Source organism: Mustela erminea, chromosome 9 (assembly GCF_009829155.1).
Source record: "Mustela erminea isolate mMusErm1 chromosome 9, mMusErm1.Pri, whole genome shotgun sequence".
Lineage (NCBI taxonomy): Eukaryota > Metazoa > Chordata > Mammalia > Carnivora > Mustelidae > Mustela > Mustela erminea.
The window spans coordinates 100582247-100607601 of record NC_045622.1 but is presented as its reverse complement, the minus strand read 5'-3'; the positions used below and the strand labels follow the sequence as shown (position 1 = coordinate 100607601).

At 37.8% G+C, this 25355-nt stretch overlaps 2 protein-coding genes across 2 annotated transcripts; one reads left to right on the top strand and one right to left on the bottom strand.

Annotated features, from left to right (window-relative positions):
• Positions 1–588: 588 nt before the first annotated feature.
• LOC116600345 (olfactory receptor 9G1-like) lies at positions 589–1506 on the bottom strand. Its single transcript, XM_032360515.1, has one exon. The coding sequence runs from the start codon at positions 1504–1506 to the stop codon at positions 589–591; it is 918 nt and encodes a 305-aa protein (XP_032216406.1).
• A 22477-nt stretch (positions 1507–23983) lies between these two features.
• On the top strand, positions 23984–24943 carry LOC116599944 (olfactory receptor 2G3-like). The gene has a single exon (XM_032359879.1). The coding sequence runs from the start codon at positions 23984–23986 to the stop codon at positions 24941–24943; it is 960 nt and encodes a 319-aa protein (XP_032215770.1).
• Positions 24944–25355: the final 412 nt, after the last annotated feature.

The window sequence follows — 25355 nt, the reverse complement described above, 5'->3', positions numbered from 1 at the left end:
ATGTTAGAAAAATAGACTGGAGAGATCATGCTTACTGATCCTGGTTGTATCAAGTTGTCTTATGAGTGCTGCTGGGTCTTCATGCTAATGCTTCTGGGGCAAACTGCATATACAAATGTTTAAGAAATCCTTTTAAGAGAATAGAAGTCATTTCAACCAATTATTTTTCATAAGAAAATACCAAAACTTTATTCAGCCTACTTGTTCCTAGTTTTTAGGAAATAACCATATAGATACTATTCTGTATATATCAATTAGCCATAAATATTCTCATGCTAGAGGAGTGGACTGATCTATCACATATGAAGGTAGAGGAGAGTTTTTGGTTTTAAGCTTTTTATTTGTTTTTAATCTAGAGTAACATGAAATTCAATACAAATTCTTAAATTTTATATTTAATTTCTATCTCCTTAATTGCTCTAATCTTCTCTTAGGTCTCTTAAATTGTCATGTATCAAGAGTGCAGATTCTTTAACTGACATTGAAAGAATTGTTAATCATGATGGGACACAATGGCAGCTCTTTTTGAAACAGAATAACCTGACCAAAAATTGTCATTGCATTTGCTTAGAAGGAGAGAATCTTGATTTATTTAATGAGTTTATTCAGGGCCTCTTTCACATCCTTATTCCTCAGACTATAGATCATGGGATTCAACATAGGGAACACCACAGTGTAAAATGTAGAAACTATTTTGTCCCTGTCCAAAGAATAGCTAGATCTGGGACGAGAGTAGATATAGAGAATGGAGCCATAGTACAAGGTGACAGAGACCAGGTGGGAGGAACATGTGGAGAAGGCCTTGAGGCGGCCTTGGGTGGAGCGGATTTTCATGATGGTGGCAATGATGAACAGGTAGGAAGAGAGGATGAGCACTGTTGGGGTGATGACATTGGAAGCCAGGAGGAAGTATAGTATAGTCTGATAGCCATCTTTCCTGCCACAAGCCAACTTCACCAGGGGAAGCAAATCACAGAAAAAGTCATCAATGACATTGCCACTACAGAAGTTCAAGGCAAAAGTTCTTTTGGTGATGATGGAAGAGTTAATAAAGCCACCAAGGTATGAGGATGCTACCAAAAATGCACATAGCTTTAAAGACATAGCCTGAGAATAAAGCAGTGGTTTTGAGATGGCCATATAGCGGTCATAGGCCATGGCGGCTAACAGGTAACACTCACTATATGCCAACCCAGCAGAGAAGAAGAACTGACATACACAGCCAGCAAAGGAGATGCTTTTGTCTTCAGAGATACAGGTCACCAGAATCTTTGGGGTGTAGACAGAGGAATACCAAAGATCCAGAAAGGACAGATTCCCAATGAAGAAATACATGGGTGTGTGCAGCCGGGAGTCATTACAGATCAACACCATGAGGGTGGCATTTGCTACCAGGGTCAAAGAGTACACGCTAAGGAATACCACAAACAGGACCAGCTGCATCACCGGGTCTGTCGTGAAGCCCACCAGGATGAACTCAGTCACCGTATGGTTGCTTCTCTCCATGGCTCACCTAAGAGGAGAGAAAATGATTTCAGCTTGTATCATTATGCTGAATAAGTAGAAAATATGCTAAATAAAAACAATTATATAAACTGGAATTTCATTTTTTATTTTTTAACTCCTGACAATTTTTCTTCCTTGGATTCCAGACTGACAAGTTCAAATCCCTACTTAACATCTCTTACAGGAGATCTACTGGGCATTTCAAGAAAAACTGAGTTCCAACCATTCTTCCTCATCCTGCTTTTCCCTCAGGCTTCTCCACTGCAGTAAATGGAATTTTCCAGTTTAGGGGAAATTGCTGACTCTTCTTGACTCCTCTCTGACTTTGACATTGTAACTGACTAATCAACAACATCTTGATTATACCTTCACAATATATCCAGAATCTGACCAGTGTTTCCCAGCTCCAGTGGTTCTGCCCTAGACTAAAATTGCTGTGATATCCCATGGGTGCTATCACATAGTTTCAAAGGGTCTCCCAGCTTCCTCCCTCATATCCTAAGCCCAGTTGGGTCTCTGAACAAGTTGGGCAGAGTGATCCTGCTAAAAGACCAGTTCTTTTGCTTCAAACACTCCAGTGACTTCTCAACTTATTCAGAGTAAAACCAAAATTGTTACAAAGATGGACAAGCTTATTGCCTCTCTGCTTCTGATTCCTACTATCATTCCAGCCATGCAACCCTCCTTTCAATTCTTAGAATAGACAGGGGATGCTCTGTGCCTTTGGAGTTGCTTCTCTCTAAGGCCAGGATGCTCTTCCTTGAGTATCTTTATAGCCAACTCTCTTATATTTTCAAGTCTCAATTGCCTTTTCAAGTGTTCCTGATCACAATATTGGAATCTCTTTCCCTGGCATTTCTTATATCCTTTTTCTGCTTTATCATTCTCCCTAGCACTGCTCATTATCTAATATTATATACATCCCATTAATGTTACTGCTTTTCTTTTCTTTTCCTTTCTTTTCTTTTCTTTCCTTTCCTTTTCTTTTCTTTTCTTTTCTTTTCACTAAATGTTCTTATAAAAATGAAAGGACAAAAACATGTCTCCAAAAGAGTCCTTTGATCTCTGGGACAACTAACAATGATTTAATTATAGTCTCAACCTGTCCCAGGAATATGAGCTATTAATAGTCAATGTATAATGTCCTGATCAACACTAAGGAGGTCATCTGTATGATAAAAATCCTGTTTTCCCCAAAAAGATGTAATGAATTTTTTTTTCTTTTGCTAATTTCCTTGCTTCACTCTTTTCCTACACAAATGTTCCATTCCATACAGCTCCCAGTCCCTCTACTTGCCAGATGGGCTGCTGCTTGCTTCAAGAATCACCCTAGAAAGCCAATTAGATCTTCAACTTTACTGGATTAAATTTTGTTTCTCAACACTGTACCTTTTCCCATCTGCTTTTGTTGGAAAAAATAGACCAGTTCAATGTCTACTTTATCTTTATGTGTAGGTTATTATGAGATTTTGTGGGCTATTTGTTTTAACGGAGTCAATTAACACAAAGTAACAAGAACTGTGCAACTGGGTGAAATCTTTGAAAACACAGATCCTGAGAACTACGAGTGCTTTCCTACAGGAAACACTGAAAACTCCTGGACTCAACCTTCAATTTATTTATTTATTTAAATATTTTTTATTTTTATTTTTTAATTAATTTTTTATTTTTTTAAAGATTTTTGTTTATTTATTTGACAGACAGAGATCACAAGTAGGCAGAGAGGCAGGAAGACAGAGAGGGAGAAGCAGCTCTGCCGTTAGTATAATATTTTTGCTAAGGTACTTCTCACTCTTAAAATATTATTAGTTAATTTTTTAAAAGATTTTATTTATTTATTTGACACAGAGAGAGAGATCACAAGTAGGCAGAGAGGCAGGCAGACAGAGAGGGGGGAAGCAGGCTCCCTGAGCAGAGAGCCCCATGCGGGCCTGGATCCCAGGTCCCTGAGATCATGACCTGAGCTGAAGGCAGAGGCTTTAACCCACTGAGCCACCCAGGCACCCATCAATCTTTAATTTAATATCTTCTAACTTGATTATCCTCTGATTGTCATAATTATCCCAGAATTTGATTATTTATAAAAATAGTAGTGAACAATTTTGAATACTTTCCTCTGAGTTAAACATTGCTGTTAGTGTTGCACATGCATTATTTTATTCTTTGTCACAATATCCATCATAGGTATGTTGGAAGATTAATAGCAATAACTTTACAGATGACCAAATTAAGTATTAATAAGTAGCTTAAATATACAGTTAGTATGTGGTGTTGTCTAACTCCAGAAACCTGGGTTTTAATGACTAAGTCCTGTCCTTTCATATTCAATACTGGCTTAACAGTTGCTTATAGGCTCCATACATGAATGTCTCCCTTTTTGGTTCTAACACCTTAACTCAAAACCAATAGGATAATACAGACAGATTCAGACACTGTCACAGGTAAGGACCTTGTACATGTGGAGTCAGATAAATGCTTCCAAGTACCAAAATCATCTGGCAGGGTCCTGTGTCTCTCAGGATAGCCAACCCCGATTATGAAGACAGGAACTGTCTACTCACCTCTCCCAGGACTGAGACACGTGCCTGAAACTCACTGACCCAGCCAACAAAGACCACACTGTAAATCCAAAAATCTTATACTTGCTCAGGATCCCCAGTGTATTTGATTCCTTAAGCACCCCAGAGGTTCATAGTTTTGCAAGTGCCTGAACAGCAATTAACTAAAAAGCACATTAACTTTATTTAGAAGGTTCTACTGGTTAAATGGAAAAAAAAAAAAAAAAGAAGAAGAAGATGATTTTTAAAGTACTCATAATTATTGTGATATTTTGAGAAACTACTCTTTGCAAAACAGCTTCCTGGAAACTGTATTTGATTGTAAAAGTACTCTATGGAGTAGGTATTTTAATTTCAATCACAGATGAGAAAACAGATCCAAAGCATTTAATTAACTTTCTTTCCCAAGGCAAACTCAGAAGTAAATGCAGTCAGGATTTAAACTCAAGGCAGCCTGATTATAAAATTCAGTCTTTCCCCTATACCATGCATACGTCAGAGAAACATAATCTTTGAGTATCTATTCAGCTGTGACCATAAATTTTTAGAAGAGGACTTCCTGCTCCTGAGTGTCAATACAGTAGATTTTGCAACAAATTTATTTTGTCTCCTATTTCATCATCTTATCACCCAATTTTTAAATGATAAGAAAGGTGTCATCTTGGCTACTGTCTCTAAAAGTGACCTGTCTACCAACAGTGTAAGAGGTTTCGTCCACCTCCTCATCCTTACCAACATTTCTTGTTACCTGCCTTGTTAATTTTTGCCATTCTAACTGCCGTACGATTGTATTTCATTATTGTTTTGATTTGTATTTCCCTGATAGCTAGTGATGTTGAACATTTTTTTCAAGTGTCCATTAGCCATTTTGTGTCTTCTTTGAAGAACTGTCTTCTACCCATTTTAGTAACTGGATTATTTGTTTATTTTGGGTGTTGAGTTTGAGAAGTTCTTTATAGATCTTGGACACCAGCCATTTATCTGTAGTGTCATTTGCAAATATCTTCTCCCATTCTGTGGGTTGCCTCTTTGTTTTGTAGACTGTTCCCTTTAAGGTATAGAAACTTTTTACCTTCCAAAAGTTCATTTTTGCTTTTGTTTCCCTTGACTTAGGAGACTTGCCTTGAAAGAAGTTATTGAGGCTGATGTCGAAGAGGTTACTGCTTATGTTCTCCTCTAGGGTTTTGATGAATTCCTGTCTCACATGGAGGTATTTCATCTATTTTGAGTTTATCCTTGTGTATGTTGTAGAAGCTGGTCCAGTTTCATTCTTCTGCATGTGGCTGTCAAGTTTTACCAGCACCATTTTAGGAAGAGACTGTCTTTTTTCCACTGGATATTTTTTCCCGATTTGTTAAAGATTAGTTGACCAGAGAGGGTTATAAGCAACTAATGAATCATTGAACACTACATCAAAAACTAAGGATGTACTATATGTTGGCTTACTGAACATAATTAAAAAAAATTTAAAAAAAGTGACCTGCGTAGTTTCTCCATTATTATCCATAATAATATATACTGAATAATGAGTACTTATACTAGATATTTCTCAGGCACTTTGCTGAGTGCTTTAAAAGAATAATTTCATTTTAGCCTTCAAGACAATTTTGTAAAGTAAAAGTGATTATTACTCTCATTTTACAGATGAGCAATTTGAGATAGAGAAATAACTGTACATTTGTAAATTGTGAGAAGTCACTGAATTTGAGGTTTATAGAGCCAGGATTCAAAACCAGTTCTCCCATTGTGTATCATCTGTCCCCACACCTACACATCTCCTAGCGTTTACTATGTTCTTAAGGCTCTTCCAGGCACTATGAACAAGAGAAAGAACTAAGGCATGGGACCTGAACCCAAAAGGGTATAGTTTATTGGGAGAAGCCAAATATTTATAAACAAATGAGCACCACAGGTTGTAAAAGAATTATCTGCCTTCCCTAATGGTGGGGGGAAGGTGAGTGGAGAACTTGCTAGGGGCAATGAGGGAAGGGTTGTGTGTGTGTTATGGGAGGTTTTACACAGAAGGGAGAAATAGTTATCCTGCATGAAGAGGCACAGAGAGTTACCACATGTGAGGAATTAATTTCTGGCAAAGAAAAATACAACAACAACAACAACAACAACAACAATAAAACTATAACCAACAAGGCATAGAGGCAAGAGAAGAAATGGGTGGGGAAAATCCATCTGAAGTCTGTCACTCTCAGTGTGGAATATAGTGTGTCTTCATTGGAATGATGGTACATGAGATCATGCAGGACATTTGAAGTCAGAGTCAGAATATTTTCAAAGTTAATGGCTTAACCTAGACCAATATTAAAGTGCTGGAAGGGTGCCTGGGTGGCATAGTTGGTTAAGTGCCTGACTCTTGGTTTCAGCTTAGTCATTATCTCAAGGTAACGAGATTGAGCCCAAAGTCATCTCTGTGCTCCCTGTGGAGTCTGCTTAGATTCTCTCTCTCTCCCCTTGCCCCTCCCACTACTCTCGTGTGTGTGTGTGTGTGTGTGTGTGTGTGTGTGTGTGTGTGTGTTTCTTTCTAAAATAAATAAATAATTTAAGAAAATGGTTGAAATGTCAGGGACTATGGCAAAAATTCTGGTAGTGTTAGGGAGGTGATTAGCACTGCCTTAATTTGTATGTGCCCCATGTCTAAATGATGAATACATAGACACTCCACTCATAATTAAAACTCAGAAAAATGAGAAGGCAAGCCATCTAAAGATGGAAGTCATGAATGGGGCTTAAAAAACAAAACAGTGGGCATGATTCAGTCTAAAGTTAGTGCCTCTGGCTCTACATTCTGTGTTCTTTCTACCACGACAAGTTTCTTCTAATCATTCTCCCTCCGTGACAAAACTCCTCCATCTTTTTAGGCATTTTTGCTGTTAGTCATATCTTGTAGAGAAGGGGCAAAAGACTCTTGACTTCCTGAACCTCATTCCCTGTCATACCTAGTCCCCCCACCCGTAAAGATGGTTGGTACCCAAGCAGAGGCGTCATAGGTGGAGAAGGGAGAGCTTGACAGTGCAGTGGGATATTTTTCCTGCAGGGGACCTTTTGGCTAGGGATGCTTACATGTCTCCACATGAAATTTGCACACACACATACACACACTCACTTCATTTATAGCCCAAAGAGTGTTCACTTGTGAGGTATTAGCCCTTGTTATTCATTCTGCTTAGAATATTCTTTTATCTCCTCTAGTTGTTCAAACTATATCACCTTCTCAGAAAGGTCTTACCTGATCACCCTCTTCAAAATTGAACCCTGTTCACTCCCATAGCACTTTCTATCCCCTACCTTGCTTTATTCTCCAGAGAACTTACAACCTGGGTTACCATATGATCTATTATTTTATTTTCTGTCTTCTCCCACTAGCATGTGAACACAAGAAGGGCATGCTCTATGACTTGTTTTGTTCACTGCTTGATGCCAGTGCTCAAAACAGTATCTGCCAGAGTAAGCATGAATAATAATTGTTGAATGGATGAATAGATGGACTGCCCTAATTCTCCAGAGGCTGGTCAATTAAATTCACATTCTGGTCTGCTGAATGATGGCACTGGCAAGACATCTTTGTTATTCCACATTACTTGCAGTAACAGAAATCTGAGTTTTCTGTGCTAGTCACAGGCATGCACAAGAAAAACTAAGGGCAAATCGTCAAAGAATACAGTGTGACCACTGAAATACACGCACTAATTGGATTTCAAAATAGAGTATATTTGTGAATTGTTCCATTTGAACAGCAAATTCTTTCATGTTGAAGAGCCATGAGGATCCATCTTTGAACTGGCAAGTGGCCAGGATTGGAGGGTAGTCAAAGCGTAGAAGCACTGGGCCTTCATGCTGAGGACAAGGATTCAAGTTTGACCTCAGTGCTTACAGCTGTTGGAAAACCTTTAACAAGTTACTGAGTTATGTTAAACCTTGTAAAACAAGAATAATAATTGTAACTACTAGATAGGGCTGTTGTAAAGATTGAAGGATATATTAAAAAAAGATTAGATAATATTATATTTTTAAACTAGTATTGGGGACTGTACACATGACAGATGGATATGATATCAGTGGCTCCCTAATTCAAAGAACACAAATTTCCCCTGCCAGAGAGCTTAAGCTGTAGCTTCTTGCATCTTGTCCCTACCCTTCGAGATTAAAATTTAGATAGTTTCAAGCAAGGAACTCTTGTTAGAATGCCAGTATTACAACTTATTAGGACTGTTTTTAGAATGACAGCAGTCCTACTTTACAACAGTGTGGAGATTAAATTACTAATGTACATTTGCATACAGGTATTTTGCAGAAGAGTATATTTTGAGAAGCAATATGGACTCTTCGGCATGAGATTCGGGGTCAGACAGACCTGAGATGAAGTCTGATCCCAGCTCTTTATAAACAGGTCAACTTTGAACACTTAATTACTCTTCCTGAGAATCAACTTCCTCATGTGTGTCATCATGCACTTGTCTGAAATAACACAGTTCTGTAAGATTGTGGGGATATTTACTAGACACAATGTATCTTTAAGGAGGTGTGGTGGGTATTTGACAACTATTACATGTTGAAAACTAAATATTTTCTTGGTTATTAATGTCATATGATCCTGAAGTCTACAATTGTTTATATTACACAAAAGAGTGAAGACAATAAAACTGATGACAACATAGTCCCTTTTTCCTTTGTTTTTTTCCCTGCTATTGAAGCGTACTGTCTTTGGGCGCTGGCCTCTCTTGATGACTCTGATTGTCTGTCTTCTGTTGACTTTATTTCTCTGTCTTATGTATCACTGCTTTAAGAATACCTATGGATGTTTTTGGGTCATTGGTGTCTTTGGGAACCTGAGCTCTGTGGATCTTGAAAATACTCAAATCTACAACACAAACATGCACAACAAAATAGTGCACATATTTCCATTGTGTTTCCTTGCAGACTGAAACATGGATGTTAGGTCACAGGTTCAAGGGTTACTTTAAGAAAGGAATTCTCTGCAAACCAATGTTATCCAGAGCCTATGGCAACCTGCCAGTGACGATAAGCTGTTGTCTTAACATTCTTTTTAAATATGTCTTCTGAGACAAACCATAAGAGACTCTTTATCATCAGAAAAAAATTGAGAGTAGCTGGAGGGGAGGTGGGTAGGTAGATGGGGTAACTCGGTGATGGGTGTTAAGGAGGGCAAGCGATGTAATGAGCCCTGGGTAGTAAATGCAACAGAGGAATCACGAAACTTTACCTCTGAAACTAAGAATACACTATAAGTTATTTCTGAATTTGAATAACAAAATGAAGCTTCTTAATAAAGACAAAAAAATAAATGTGTCTTCTGTCTTCCCAACTCCTGGGACAAACATACATTTAAAAGAAATTACACTTCTCATGATTTAATTTGAACCTGAGTCTAGAGAGCTCTCATAGTCTACCTCAGAGCTCTTGAGGTCATCACAAAGACTTATTTTTGTGTGTGTCAGTTTTATAGTTTTATTTTCTGTTCCTTCCCTTACTGCAAATTGCCCTTACCACTAATAGGAGAAAAAGCTACATTGTGTTTTTTTTTCCTCCCAGCTGTCTCAGAAACTGCTATAATATATGGGTAGGACCTGAAAATGAGGCTTTGGGCTTCCTGCTGTATAACAGAATGTAGAAGGCTATTGAGTTTTCCTGGGATAAAACCAAATTTCTATGACACTGGTAGCACCCAGACCCCACAACCTACCAACATTCATGGCAAGACCACATTCCAACATTCTAATATTCAAGTCAGCTAGTTCCAGAATCTTCTATAATAGTAGATCCTGTCAGCTAGTTTAAATTTTCAAGTCAGCTATTTCTAGAATCCCAAGGATTTTGTAACAATCCCAAGTGTTTTATACTCATGGAATTCCTCATGGTTTTGTAGCTTGGGGGAATAGCAAACAAGGCAATTAAACAAAGCTATGCATTGGCAAAATCAGGTCAACCTTATTTAAGAAAGACTTGGAAAGGTTTTGTTTAGAGACTGTGATTCCCCAATGATAGGTGTATTTAACTGTAATTTCCCTTTGCATTCTATATTGAGTTTTGCTGAATTTATCTATTTCGATCATCTAATCTATTGTCTATCTATCTATCATCTCTCCATCCACATAAAATACAATCGCCTACTGATAAGCACATAGATACTGTTTTTGTAAGCATCAAGAGTTAGGTTCCCCAGAAAATGAAAGACAGACCTAGCTTTCTTGATATGAGGAAAGTCGTTTTAGGTCCCTGGCCATCTTGTGAAAGAATTTAAGAACAGTCATTATCAGGCCAGGAAATAATCTAATCATATCTGGGACCATAAATCAGTGGAAAAACTCCCAGTGCTGATTCAAGAGGGAAGATCGCCCTGTTGTATTGAGTTATCTTTGCAGGATCTCAAACCCTCTGAGCACTCAGAAGCTGGAGTTGCTGGGGACAGAGAATTGATGATGCTGACCTTTGCTGGCTCTTGTGACTTTGACCTGGACTTGTCACCTTAAGATTGTCAGCTGCCCCGGGGTGCCTGGGTGGCTCAGTGGGTTAAGGCCTCTGCCTTCGGCTCGAGTCATGATCCCAGGGTCCTGGGATCAAGCCCCACATCGGGCTGTCTGCTCCGCAGAGAGCCTGCTTCCTCCTCTCTCTTTCTCTGCCTGCCTCTCTGCCTACTTGTGATCTCTGTCTGTCAAATAAATAAATAAAATCTTTAAAAAAAAAAAAGATTGTCAGCTGTCCCAATTCCATGTTAAATTCTCCACCGGGCAAACCCCTTCCTGAAGATGCATCCACCCTTGGCTTAAATCTTCTCCATCTCTGTTGTTCAGGAAGACACTGCGTTGGGAAAATTCCTGGTGTTCTCCTTTACTTGTTGAGAATAAAATCTTTCCTTTTGCTACTCTTTGGCTTGGTTGTGTCCTTTGGCTTCACACCCACCAAAAGGCTTATCCAATTTTAGTTAACAATATCTCTGTAGGGTACAAAGATATCTACCTTCTGCCATTCCATGTGGACCGCCATGCTTTGCCATTCTGCTTTCTGATCCAGGACACCATCTTGTATGAACTGTTTCAGTTAGTTTGGCCATTGGAGGAGGAACTAAAAGGAGAAAAAAAATTACGATTTAGAATATGTGCTCCCAGACTCTGTTTCTTCACAGCCAACCAAGGTCACATTAATCCCTAGACCAATGTCACAGCTTTTAACCCCTTTCTCTCATCACAAAATCTCTCTCCTTCTCTCTTATGGGTTCTGATAAGTGCTATTTCCCCTTCTCCCTTCAACCCACATGTACAGTGAGATCTTCTGTCAAAGGACTGGTCTGTCCTTTGTGGCTTTTCTATACTCTCTTCACATCTTTATAATAATCCCTTTATTAATTACTCTTCATTGTGAGTGGGCCATCTGTTTCTTGACAGGGCTCTGACTGATGGAATAATTAATATTAGGAGTAGCCTAGAATGTAACCCTGGGATTAGTTTGCTCACATATTTAAGGAATGTGCAGATATATGATGTGCTAGGGAAATGGAACACCAGTAAGCCGCGGGTGCAATGACATCATGAAAATTTCAATCGTCACAAGTATTGTCACAGCTTGAAGTGTATTTGAAGAGCAAAGAACTGAAAAGTTAACTGGTTATAGCATTCATCACGATCACAATAATATTGGTTGGAAAAATCATGGGTTCTTCTGAACTGAAAATGAGGTTTTCAACTGGTAACATGAAGGGCACTTGGAAAACCTCAACTGTAGGTTTGAAGGAGTTTTCCATCTCAGTTAGTCCTTTAGGAAAGACAAGGTTGAGGTCCAAGCTGCGACTTGATTGTGAGGACTGCAGAGAAGCACTACTTCCTGAAATTGACCCTTGAACAACACATGGTTGAACTGCGTGGGTCTACATACATTGGATGTTTTTCAATAGATACAGAATAATGCTATGAATGAAATGTATGTTCTCGCGACTTTCTCATAACCTTTTTTTCTCTAGCTTTATTGGAAAAACACAATATGGAATACATAGAACATCCAAAATATGTGTCAGTCTATTATTTCTGTTATCAGTAAGGCTCTGGTCAACCATAGGCCATTGATAGGTAAGTTTGGGTGAGTCAGAAATCAAATGCTGATTTTTGAATTGTGTGTGGGTCAGTTGTCCTAACCCCTACATTTTTTGAGGGTCAATTGTAAATACTAAACATTGCCAGAGATTTTGTGATAATCTAAAATAATTGATGGAGGAAAGAACCGGGACCATAAGGCAGTGGGATAGCGATACTGGCAGATAAGGACAGAGCCGAAAATAGAAATCCTTGTGTGATGAGTCAGTCCCTAACTTCCATCCCTTGAGGGAAATAGCTTTTTCCTTGACAAGTTTTCTAATGATCACACTTAAGAAGTTGACTTATGAGCTCATGCAATTCTCACCACCCAACCTCACTATACTATACCATAGAGAAAGTTAAATATCATTAGCGCAGATGAAGAAATCAAAGACTTTCTCCTACAGGAAATATATACTAAGAAATATATACAATTTTACCAATCTGTATTGGCATGAATCTGGGAAACATGTATGAGATTTGTTTCTAAAAATAATAAACCAAGTAGAATGAAATGCAGGGATTGATTGAGCCAAATTTACCATCATAGGCACAACTAGGAAAGATTCCGGAACTCACTGTGTTTCCTCAAGAACTCTAGGAATTTGTACTATAATTAAAGCCTCACTAGGATTGATTTTTTTGAACTGCTTACTCACCGAAGACAAAACATTCCCAATACAGTGATGATAAAATATGTGGTTAACATCAATACCATAGGATCAATTAATTTCTTCCTGAAGTCTGATTCAGTGTGCTACATTCCTCACATTACTTATATATTTATTTATAATCTTTCATGAAGTTATTTAGATCTTTCCTCAACTTGAGGTAAGTTTACAAGATAAAAATGAGCAAAAAATATCTCTTAGGCTGAAAGTGGCTTCTTATTTGGAAAAAAAAAAAGTTTTCCTTATGTAAATAAAACAGAAACGACATGTCTCATGGTCAGGTTTCCTTTCTTATTATTAAGCTTTCAATGTCAATATGACTTTTCAAGCAGAAAAATTTTTTTTTCCCCCAAGGTGGTATCTCCTTCTAAAGTTATTTTTTCAAGTCTCAGCCAACATTAAATAACCCATTTCATGTTATTATTGTGATATTAATTTAATACATGAGAATTATTCAGAAAGAATTTAATATTGTAATTTTGTTATTTTTATTAGTAAGTGTACTCAATCTTCATTTGTTAAATCAGAGCTTGAGTCTGCATGGTTAACTATTCATTTGAGCTCTGTTGTCTAATTCAGAATTTCAGAACTACCTTGTCTCAACTTGGTTATTCTGTGTGATATCTGTTACTGATTATTATTAAAAAGTATTAATCAGCACTGATTATTTCTTTCTAATCTTTTTACAGCTCTTAATTTAACTGGCACTAGTTGGAAAACACAGTTATTTATATTTATTATTTATTGCTTATTTTGGTAAAACATGGATGTATCAGTATTTATTTAAAATTTTCTGTATTTGTCTATATGAGCTACTTATTTACTAATATTGCTACCTTTGAAAATCCAGTCAAAATGAAATAACCTGTTATATTTCCCTTGCTTTCATTTTTATCACCACCTTCTTATATTCTCTACATATACTTCTCTTCTTTTGAGACTCTTGGACTCCTTAGCTTTCATTGGTTCACCATATTGCAATAAAAACCATACTGTTTTGGTTATTATCATGATTTTTCTTTGATACCCAGAGTGCCACAATACGAACATCACAGGACCCTTTAAGTTGTCACCTTTTGTTCCTCTTACGATTTGTAGAATCCCATGTTTTCTAGACATAACAGAGTATTTCAAGCATATGCTGTTTATTTTCTCACTGTAAAACAGTGACTGAATTATCCTCTAAGAAACACTGATTCCTTGGGTGCCTCGATGGCTCAGTCCATTAAGTGTCTGCCTTTGGCTCAGGTCATGATCCCAGGATCCTGATAGAGAGCCTAGCATTGAGCTCCCTGCTCAGCAAGGAATCTACTTTCTCCCTCTCCCAACGTCCATGCACCCACTCTCCCCAGCTTGTGCTCTTTCTTTCTCCAATAAATAAATAAAATCTCAAAAAAAATTACTGATTCTTAGTTGGACAGTAGTATTATGGATATAAATTTAGGTATAAAGTGTAAAAAAATCATGCAAAATATCAGGTGTCTCTCTGAGTATAGAAAGAGTGGTGGAATGAATTTTGTCTCTATACTGTTAATGAACAGTAAGTAGTGGACTGACTTTCTGAACAGGGGGAATAAAACTGGAAAGTTAGTGACAAGGAAGTCTGAGAGAGGTACACAGATGGAACTCTTGAAAAGGACAGTGAAGATACTCGCACTCCATCACAAATGCCCACCAGAAGGCACTGAGTGCAGAAAAGAATCTGCACTGAGAATGTTGGTGAGCCTCTTTCCCTATATTTTCTTCTAGTAGCTTTACAGTTTCAGTTCTTACATTTAAGTTTTAAACCCATTCTGAGTTGATGTTTGTATATGGTGTGTGATAAAAGTCCAATTCACCCTTCTGTGTATGATATCTAGTTTTCTCAACATCTACTGAAGAGATTGTTTTTCCCCATTGTGTGTTTTTGGTACCTTTGTTGAAGATCTGTTGATCATGTATATGTAGGTTTATTCTGGGCTCATGTATATGTCTGTTTTTATTCCAGTACCGTAATCTTTAATTACTATATTCTATAATCTATTATCACATCAGAAAGTGTGATGCCACCGACTTTGTTCTTCTTGCTCAAGATATTTTTTGGTTACTTCTGGTCTTTTGTGGTTCCATATGCATTAAAAACGTTTTTTATTATTTCTGAGAAAAATGACATTGGTATTTTGATAAGGATTACATTGAATTGATAGATTGCTTTGGGTACTATGGGCCTTTTAAAGTCGTATGGACGTTTTAACAATCTTATTCTTTCTGACGATAAACTCTGGCTATTGTTTCATTTACTGTCTTCTTCACTGTCATCAATGTGTTTTGTTTTTTAGTGTGCAGATCTCACCTCCTTGGTTAAATTTATTCCTAAGTATCTTATTCATTTTGAAGCTATAGTAAATGGGATTGTTTTCTTAATTTCCCTTTCAGATAGCCCATTGTTAGTGTATAGAGATGCAATTGATTGTTTATTGATTTTTTTAAATTTTTTAAAAATTTATTTGAGAAAAGAGGGTTAAAGAGAAAATGAGATAGAGAGAGAGTGCATGAGAGGGGAGAGTTCAGAGGAAGAAGCAGACTCCCCCTGAGCAGGCAGCCTGATGGGGGACTTGATCTGGGGACTCCAAGATCATGACCTGAGCTGAAGGCAGTTGCTTAACCAACTGAGCCACCCACGTGCCCTGTATATTGATTTTTTATCCTGGAGTGCTACTGAATTTTGTTGTTGTTGTTGTTAGTCCTAACGAGTTTTGATTGGAGTCTTTTGGGTTTTCTATATTATTTTTATAGTTATTTTCTATATGATTTTGTATATGACTTCTATATGATTCTGTATGATTTTCTATATGATTTCTGTATGATGATTATGTCATCATGTCATTAGTAGGATCCCATATGGCTTCAAAAAACTTCCAGAATTTTTTTATTTTTATTTTTTTAATTTAAATTCAATTAGCCAACTTATAGTACATCATTAGCTTCAGATGTAGAGCTCAATAATTCACCAGTTGTGTATAGCACAGTGCCCATTACATCATGTACCTTCTTTAATGCCCGTCACCCAACTATCCCATTCCTCCCACCCTCCCTGCCCTCCAGCAACCCTCAGTTTGTTTCCTATAGTTAAGAGTCTCTCAGTTTGTTTCCCTCTCTGATGACTTCCTATTCAGTTTTCCATCACTTCGCCTATGATCCTATGCATTGTTTCTTCCAGATATGAATGGAACCATATGATAGTTGTCTTTCTCGGACTGACTGACTTTGTTTAGCATAATACCCTCCAGTTCCATCTCCATCGATGTAAATGATAAATATTCATCCTTTCTTATGGATGAGTAATATTCCATTTTATATATGAATCACATCTTCTTTATTCATTCATCTGTCAACGGACATCTTGGCTCTTTCCATACATTGACTCTTGTGGATACTGCTGCTACAAACACTGGGGTGCATGTTCCCCTTTAGATCATTACATTTGTATCTTTGGGGTAAATCCCTAGTAGTGTAATTACTGGGTGGTCAGGCCCCCAGAATTTTTAATAGGTCTTTCTGCTGACCCTGGCCTTAGACAATTAATGTATTAATGTGGGATTATTGAGAATGTGAGAAAACTTTGAGTGTTTTCTGTTTCACTTACAAATTATCAGAACCTAGGAAAGTGATTGCTCCTTCTGGATTTCAGGCTAGTGGCATCCTCTCTGTTTCCCAGAATTTGAGGCTCAAATGTTGGAATACAATAGGGAAAATGTAGAAGTAACAATATGGGACTCCCTAAGAGGTTGAGTATTTTGAGGTTTGTTTTGGGTAGATCCACAAGTGTATTTTTACTGTATTTCCAGTCCATATACACTATGGAGTATTATGCCTCCATCAGAAAGGACAAATATCCAACTTTTGTAGCAACATGGATGGGACTGGAAGAGATTATGCTGAGTGAAATAAGTCAAGCAGAGAGAGTCAATTATCATATGATTTCACTTATTTGTGGAGCATAACAAAAAGCATGGAGGACATGGGGAGTTAGAGAGAAGGGGGTTGGGGTAAATTGAAGGGGAGGTGAATCACAAGAGACTATGGACTCTGAAAAACAATCTGAGGGGTTTGAAGTGGCAGGGGGTGGGGTGGGAGGTCGGGGTACCAGGTGGTGGTACCCCGGAGGGCACGGATTGCATGGAGCACTGGGTGTGGTGAAAAAATAATGATACTATTATGCTGAAAATAAATAAATTAAAAAAAAACATAAAAAAATATTGGAAAGTCAGGCTTTAAGGGCTCACTTGGGGAGCTTTTAAAAATACTTATGCCAGAGTCCTATCATCAAGAACTGTAATTTAATTGATTCAAGGTAAGTCTGGGCATTGATATTAAAACCGAACTACAACCATTCAGGATTTGAGAATTACCAGATTAAGTGATCATTATGTGGAGGCATGAATTGATTATGTATGTGGCTCTTTGTGCATTGAAGGACTTAACTGATATTAACTTTTACTTCCCTCTCTTTCTCTCTTCCGTCCTTATTTTCTTTCTCTTTTTCTTCATTTCCTCACTTTAGTTTTATAACAAGGAAGTCATGTAGTTGTCTAGGTATTTTTATGTCCATTTTACAGATGAATTAGCTGAGGCTCATGAAAGTGAAGTGGTATGTTTGGGGTCACATCTGGGAAGTCCCCGTGCTGGTCATTCTGTGTCCTTATAAAGTTTGCGTTTTGTTACTATGCAATAGTAGATGGTTCCAGGGTTTGCTATGATCAGGGAGAGGAGAATGATGGGTTCAAATTTGCTCTGTGGATAGTTGAGAGTATAATAGCAACATGAGTTCTAGTAAGTTCTAGTAGATTCCAGGAAATTCCTAAGTTCTAGTAGATTCCAGGAATGGCACTATGTTTGGTCTCTGCACCCTGCATTTTAGGTTTTGCTGTTATGATGAATGCACTCCTGTTCATGATTTCCAGTATTAGGCAATTCTGAAGGATGAGGACGCTCCGGTCACTTGGAAGGGTCACTTTAACCATGATACAGGTCCACACGCAGGCAAGGAGAAGAACAACCAACAAAAGCCTCAACCAGGAATCCCTCAGAATAAATAATTAAGTTTTAATTACTGATCTGGGACATTATCCCACAAGAATCTAAAGTTCAGGCTAAGGTCCTAAAGTGAGAAAACTCAGATGACTTAGGGATTACACTATGTATGTATTAATTATCTTTATGTTTTGTCTATAAAAGGACTGAGTTGGGGTACAGCACTATCTCATCTGGGGTTACCATAAAAAGAGATTTGCTTTTATCTCCAAGGAATTGTGGTTTTTGCACATGGATATCATGTCAGCTGTCTTTTATGGGGTTTTGTGTACATGAGTCTGTGGTGAGGACAGGTATAATTTCTATACATTGCTTATGGCCTTAGGGTATGTTTTATCTTCTGTGTTTATGATTGCAATTGTTTACTGAGATGTAAAAAAGTAATAAAATAGAACTATTACTTATTTAAATAAAAGACTTTAGAATTAGGCAGACTTGAAGTACAAATTATGGTTCCGCTAAATACTCTGAGAACTCTGTATAGCTTCTCTGATCTTCAATTTTCTCATCATTAAAATGGATATAACTATATTTTGGAGTTGTAAAGATGTAATTTAGTATTAGCATATACCTAATATACCTAAATATACCTAGTATACCTAAAAATGTCATGTAGTAGAGAATTATAATATGCAGCAATTAATACCATTTTCTTTCTTTTTTTTTTTTTTTCTTTCCCATAGAGAAAGCTTATTTTGCAGGTGGGTTGGAGGGATGTTCTAATTGCCTCCACTGAACATCACAATTTGCTAACTTGTGTTATGATATTTACAGTCATGGCATTTTAAAAAGATTTTATTTATTCATTTGAGAGAGAAAGAGAGAGACAGAGAGAGCACAAGTAGGGGGAGAGGCAGGGAGGGAGGGAGAAGCAGACTCCCCTACCAAGCAGGGAGCCTGAGGCATGACTTGATCCCAAGACCCTAGGATCATGACCTGAGCCAAAGGCAGATGCTTAACCATCTGAGGCACCCAGGCATCCCAACTGTCATGGCATTCTTGCCAGTGTGCAGAGTTGGACCCCTCTCAGAGCATGGCCTCCAGGGGACCCTGCTTTTATATTTTCTTCCTTCTTCATGCTGCATCAAAACCAAATCTGCCTTATTTGTTTAAAAGCTTTTGTGAAACTAATTGACAAATTATCATCTGGTAAATTATCATCTACAGCACAATTTGTAAACATTGTAAGTGGTGTTTTTACAAAAAAAAAAATCATTTTTTTTCCTAGGATAATTTTCAAAACTCAGTAATGGATTCATAGGAAAAGTCTTCCTGGTAGGTTTTCCTGATGGTTTTCTTTAATGAGGTAGGAAACAGGATTATGATGTTATCTTTAGTTTTCTTAATTTTTAAAATTCTTAGTGCTTAGATCAATTTTTAACAATAAATGTCATTGATGGATGAACTGGTAATCAATGAAAAGACATCACAGATTTTGACATTATGATACACATGTAGGGATTGTATGAGGTTGTGTAGGCTCTAAATATTTCTACAGTGATGTATGAAGTAACTTCCAATATAATTATGTCTTGTAGTCCTTCTGCTCTAACACAAGTTTATTTATAGTAAATTGGATAAACCCGGAGTTTATATAATATTGTGAACTATAATTTTTTAAGTTCTCACTATGTGTTAGATACTATGCTAAAACTGCTAGATGGACTTTCTAATATATAAAATAATATATAATCTAAAATAATCTTATGAATGAGATAATAATACAGTTCCTGCTTAACCTAGGAGATAAAAGAGGCTTAGAAAAGCTTAGAAACTCACCCAAGTCACACAGAAGAGAACTGTCGGAGTCATAATTCATATTTAGGTTGTCCTTTCCCAGAGCTGATTTTCACCCCTACGCTAGGGTGCCATGCAAACTTATCCTAAGGAAAGGAGGTATTATCAAAGAGCAACAATATCATTGATAGATATCGAATATATCTACCAAACTTAATAAACAATTTAACTACAAGTTAGAAAAAACAGCGTATTCAGTTGTACAAATGGTTTGGATTACAACAATTAAAGGTTTAGCTTTTGAAAATCCTGAATTTATGAAGGAACATTAGACTTCTCTAGTTTGGTGTAAAATGTATCTTAGATTTCTTCCTGTGACTTGCAGAACAGAAAGAGGAGTCATTTTTCTGTGAACACATAAAGTGCCTGATATGCAGTGTCTATATGATGCCAAAAATAACCTGAGCTGAGTAAAGTTTGTCAGCACACATCATACCTTCTTGACATCAAGCCACATTAATCATTCCCCCCACCCTTTTCCCAAAACTGAATTAGATGGCTTTCTGAGCCATAAACAGTGTTGTTTAGAAAAAAGAAGCAATTAGAGAGTAAATGATTTTGCTGGACTATATTCTTTGACTAGAATTATGGCTAGCATGAGGGTGAATTTTTTCTTAATCTGAGTTTAAACCTTAAGAAAAATAGGAAATAGGAAGGTTTATTTGAGGATTTTTTTTTAAAGATTTTATTTATTTATTTATTTTTCAGAGAGCCAGTGAGCTCAAGCAAGCAGAGTGGCAGGCAGAGGCAGAGAAACAGGCTCCCCACCAAGCAAGGAGCCTGATGTGGGACTTGATCCCAGGACCCTGGAATCATGACCCAAGCTGAAGGCAGTGGCTTAACCAGCTGAGCCACCCAGGCATCCTGAGTTTTTAAATCAATGTTTAATGGTGTTTATTATGTGGTAGGGAGTGGAAAAACAAATACGGCAGTATCACTAGAAACCCAAAGCCATTGGACAGACAGACTCATAACTAATACACACACACATATAAGTACAAAAATTGAGTATGTTCAAAGGATGGAAAAGATTCAGCAGAAGGGACTCTGATTAACTCTGTCTGGTTGAATTAGATTAGGGTTTCCAAGAGGACTTCATGCATGCTTGAGTATGAGTGTCCCAGGCAGGGGAGTGGAAGAGGCAATTAGTTAACAGTAGCTTTTGCCTTGTGAGGTAACACAAAGGGTGTGCAGTTTGCTAGGTGTTGCTTGCTTGGTTGAGATGCCCGAGTAGAATTACAGGTAATTAATTACAAACCATCCAGAACTTTTTCAACCTGTATTTAATTTGGTGAGTTTGCTTCATATTATGGGAGATACATTCATTTATAAAGTGTCTTTATTCCTCTTATCCTTATAATGGATTTGCAACTCTGTGTTCTGATAGGAATAGAAACAGATTTGTAACCTAGAAACTGACAGCTGAGTGGGCTCTAACTCGCTTTCAGTGGCTTCAGCCATCAAGCGACTAAAAATGTTTTAAAGGCAACTTGTACTTTTAGAGGAACTAAGGGAATGTCCTCTTCATTGAGCCTTCAAAATATAGAGACAGTTTAAATGTTGAACCAATATATTTATGTTCCTTCATGTGAACACAATTCTATGCATACATACATGCATAGGGGATGAGGACTATTTCATTTGGTGTGGCTTTATTACTGTAGATATAGCTATATTATATATATGTGTGTTGTAGGTGTTTGCATATAGATTCAGTAATTCAATGATTTAGGATGAGTTATTTACTGTCTTAAAGACTTAGTCTCTCTGCCCTATAAGGGAGTGGGTGAGGATACAAATATTTCACATTTGTGCACTTAAAGATCCTCTAATGAGGATCATATATGAATCATAATGATAATAGTTAACATATATTGAGCCCTTACTATATATGTCTAACTCTGTTTTAGGTGCTTTACATGTATTATCTCACTTATCTTGTGTATCAATTCTGAGGCTATCCTGCCCCCACCTTAGAGAAGGACAGTTGGTCCATGTTCATGTCACGATTGCACAAAGCCCCCAGGCATGTCACCTTTCTCTCCTGTGGTCGATTCCATGTACTGCACCACCAGTGGTGTGATCTGATTGTGTGCCATCTTGTCAACTGAGAAACTCACTGGGGATGTCACTTGTTGTCATTATAATCACTCCTAAAATCACCAAAACATTTCTTATTTGCAGCAGAACTTGATTACTGCTGATTGAAGGGCCTGGAAGGGAGCTGTATAACCTCCTTGCTTGCTTCCTTTCCTGCTGCTCCTGGTGAAAACAGGACTGTAACCCAACCTCTCTCTCCTCTTTCCAGACCCATCCCTCCTTTACCCCTGGACTTCAGATTTTAGATAATTTAGTTTTATCAGTCTACTAAATTATTTGATTTGAAATGCCCTGATTTAAATCAAAATATAAGAAAGCCCTATTTTATTTTATTTTATTTTTAAAGTTTGTATATATCTACTTGAGAGAGAGAGAGCACATGCATGAGTACCAGGGGCTGGGGTAGCGGAAGAAGGAGCAGACTCCCCACTGAGCAGGTAGCCCAACAGCGGGCTCCATCCCAGGGCTCTGGGATCATGACCTGAGCCAAAGGCAGACACTTAACTGACTGAGCCACCCTGACGCCCCATAAGAAAGCCCTTTAAAAGATACTACATGGAAATAGATATTGTTTGAGAAAGGATGTGCTACCTAAAGTAGTCTTTTTCATGACCCACAACTACCTGGTTCTTAAATGTTTTCCTGATAAGATTTCCCATGCTCTCAGGGTTGGGGCTGTTTCCTTCGTCACACCTTTCCACTGGAATGTAAGCTCCGAGACTGTGGAAAGTATCTGTTGTATTTACCAGCATATACGCAGCATCTGGTACATATTAGATTATCACAAGATATTTTTGAAAGAAAGAATGAAAAAGAAAGACACAAAAAGGGTGAACAAATGGACAAATGAATGATTGTCATCTTTCTCTGGCTGCTGTAACGGTACCTACCTGTAGGACTCTTCTTTACCTCCTACCTGTGTTCTCACTGCTTTTAATCTGTTCATGGCTGCAAGTCATTAGAGGAACATGCTAACTTGGTGCATAAATAAATTTAGGGTACGTAGGCACAGGGTCAGGGCTAAGGAGTTCTCAATGAATAGACCTGGTAACTTTAGTTTTCTGGATCTCTTTTATTAATATTTCTCTGAAACAGTTTTTATTAGAGAACTGAATTCAAGATAAATGTAGCATTGCTGTACATTAGTAGAAATATTTTTTAAAATATTTTATTTTTTAAAATCTTTTTTTAAAAGATTTTATTTATTTATTTGACTCAGAGAGAGAGGTCACAACTAGGCAGAAAGGCAGGCGAGGGGGTGGGTGGGAAGCAGGCCTCCTGCTGCACAGAGAGTCCGATATGGGGCTCGATCCCAGGACCCAGAGATCATGACCTGAGCCGAAGGCAGAGGCTTAACCCACTGAGCCACCTAGGCACCCACATTCGTAGAACTATTAATAATAGTTGTTATTTGTGGATTATTTCCTACATGTAGACATTGTCTTAAATTCTTTATTCACATTATTTAATGTAATCTTCAAAAATTTATTCACATTATTTTATCAATTAGTCCCACTTTATATATGATGAAACTACCCAAGACCCCAGAGTATGGAAATGGTGAGGCTGGTAGAACTGGTCATTGGTGTGACCCATGACTGGTTTTATTGATGGTATGTGCAGTCTTTGTTTTTTAGGGTATCAGGGTGTCCAAGCATGAGACGCTTGCCCCAGAGTGATACAAAGAATAAGCTGCTGTTCCTGCCTTTACTTTTAGGTTAGTGCATGAAGTAATGCCCTTCACTGTTTTTTACTTAAGTTCTACGTCGTGCTGCTCTGTTATTAGGTGTGGAGCAAAAACATAATTGGATCTTTTTAAAGAGGTGAGCCATGAGTAAAACTTTGAAGAATGAAGAATGAATAGGTTTTGGACCAATTATGAACAGGCAAAGAAGCATACCCTTGGAGAAAAGTCAAGAATATCTGCTCAACTCAATCAGTAATTGAATGGGAAATTCTTAATCTCATCAAGAGAATATGCCCTCCAAAACTAGAAGAAAAACTTTCCATTTATGAACAACTCAGATACTCAAGATGTATGTAATTTCAGATCAAGACGTCTCTTTGCTTTCTTATTTGTTTTGAGTTTCCAACACTGTGCTATCAACACAGGACATTTGAAGTTTTTCTTTAGGGGGATGGTTCTGTGAGAAGGAGGGAGGTGGCCTGAAAAGTGAATATGATAAAAACAAACTTCACTGTGACTGAATTTGTGTTCCTGGGGCTGTCATCTCAGCCAAAGGTGCAGCTCATTCTTTTTATTATGTTCTTGTTCTTTTATTTATTAACAGTGGTGGGGAATATTTTAATTATCACTATTATTCAGATAGAACCTCGTCTCCAAACCCCCATGTACTTCTTCCTCACTAATTTATCCTTTCTGGATATCTGCTACACATCCACTAATGTCCCACAAATGCTGTCCAACATGATGGGGAAAAAGACCATCCCGTTCTCTAGTTGTGCTACTCAGATGTACTTCTCCCTCTCCTTTGGGATGATTGAATGTGTTCTCCTTGGGGTCATGGCTTATGACAGATACGTAGCCATTTGTCATCCTCTCCATTATACTGTCATTATGAACCAAAACATCTGTGTCCAACTGGCAGCCATTTCTTGGTCCAGCAGCTTCCTGAGTTCCATGGTTATCAACGTCCTCACCTTGAGTTTGCCCTACTGTGGGCCCAACGTCCTGAACCATTTTTTTTGTGAGGTCCCTTCCATCTTGAGGTTGGCTTGCACTGACACCTCATTTACTGAGCTGGTTGTTTTTATCTTCAGTATCATCATTGTCTTCATCCCTTTTCTCCTCATTGTTGTTTCCTATGCCCGAATCCTTCTATCAGTGCTCAGGATACAGTCAGCCTCCGGGAGGCATAAGGCACTGTCCACCTGTGCCTCCCATCTGACGGTGGTGGCCTTATTCTATGGAACTGCCATTTTCATGTACATGAGACCGCAGTCGAAGTCCTCCAGGGCCGGGGGCAAGATCATTGCAGTGTTCTACACTGTCATCACACCCATGCTCAACCCCTTGATCTATAGCCTAAGGAACCAGGATGTGAAAGGAGCTTTAAGGAGAGCTATTGCAAAACAGAGGACAGGAAGGGTCTCACGGGTCACTAAAGTTCATTGTTAATCTAAGATAATTGACTTCTGAATATGAAGTGAGACAATCAAACCTTGGACAGCCGATGTTTCTCTTGCCATTCATAATGGACACATAAATACAGCTGCAAACTCATCAGGAAACACATTTCCCCAAGGACAAATGATGGCTTTAATGTGTGAAAACAACTCCCTTTATTGAATGACTGTTTGCTTACTCCTTGAGAAATCTTGGTTCTCTAAAATCATAGACTGTCTGAAATTAATTGTTTGAAATTATAACTGTAAGATGAAAGATCTTACTCCTGTTTGGAGGATCTAAATCATCTTCATATAGAGAAACATTCTGAATTTTTAACTCAAGTAGAGAACTTCAGATAATGGTTTTTGGACGTAACATTTTACATCTGTCTTTTTTAAAAAATATTTTATGTATTCAAGAG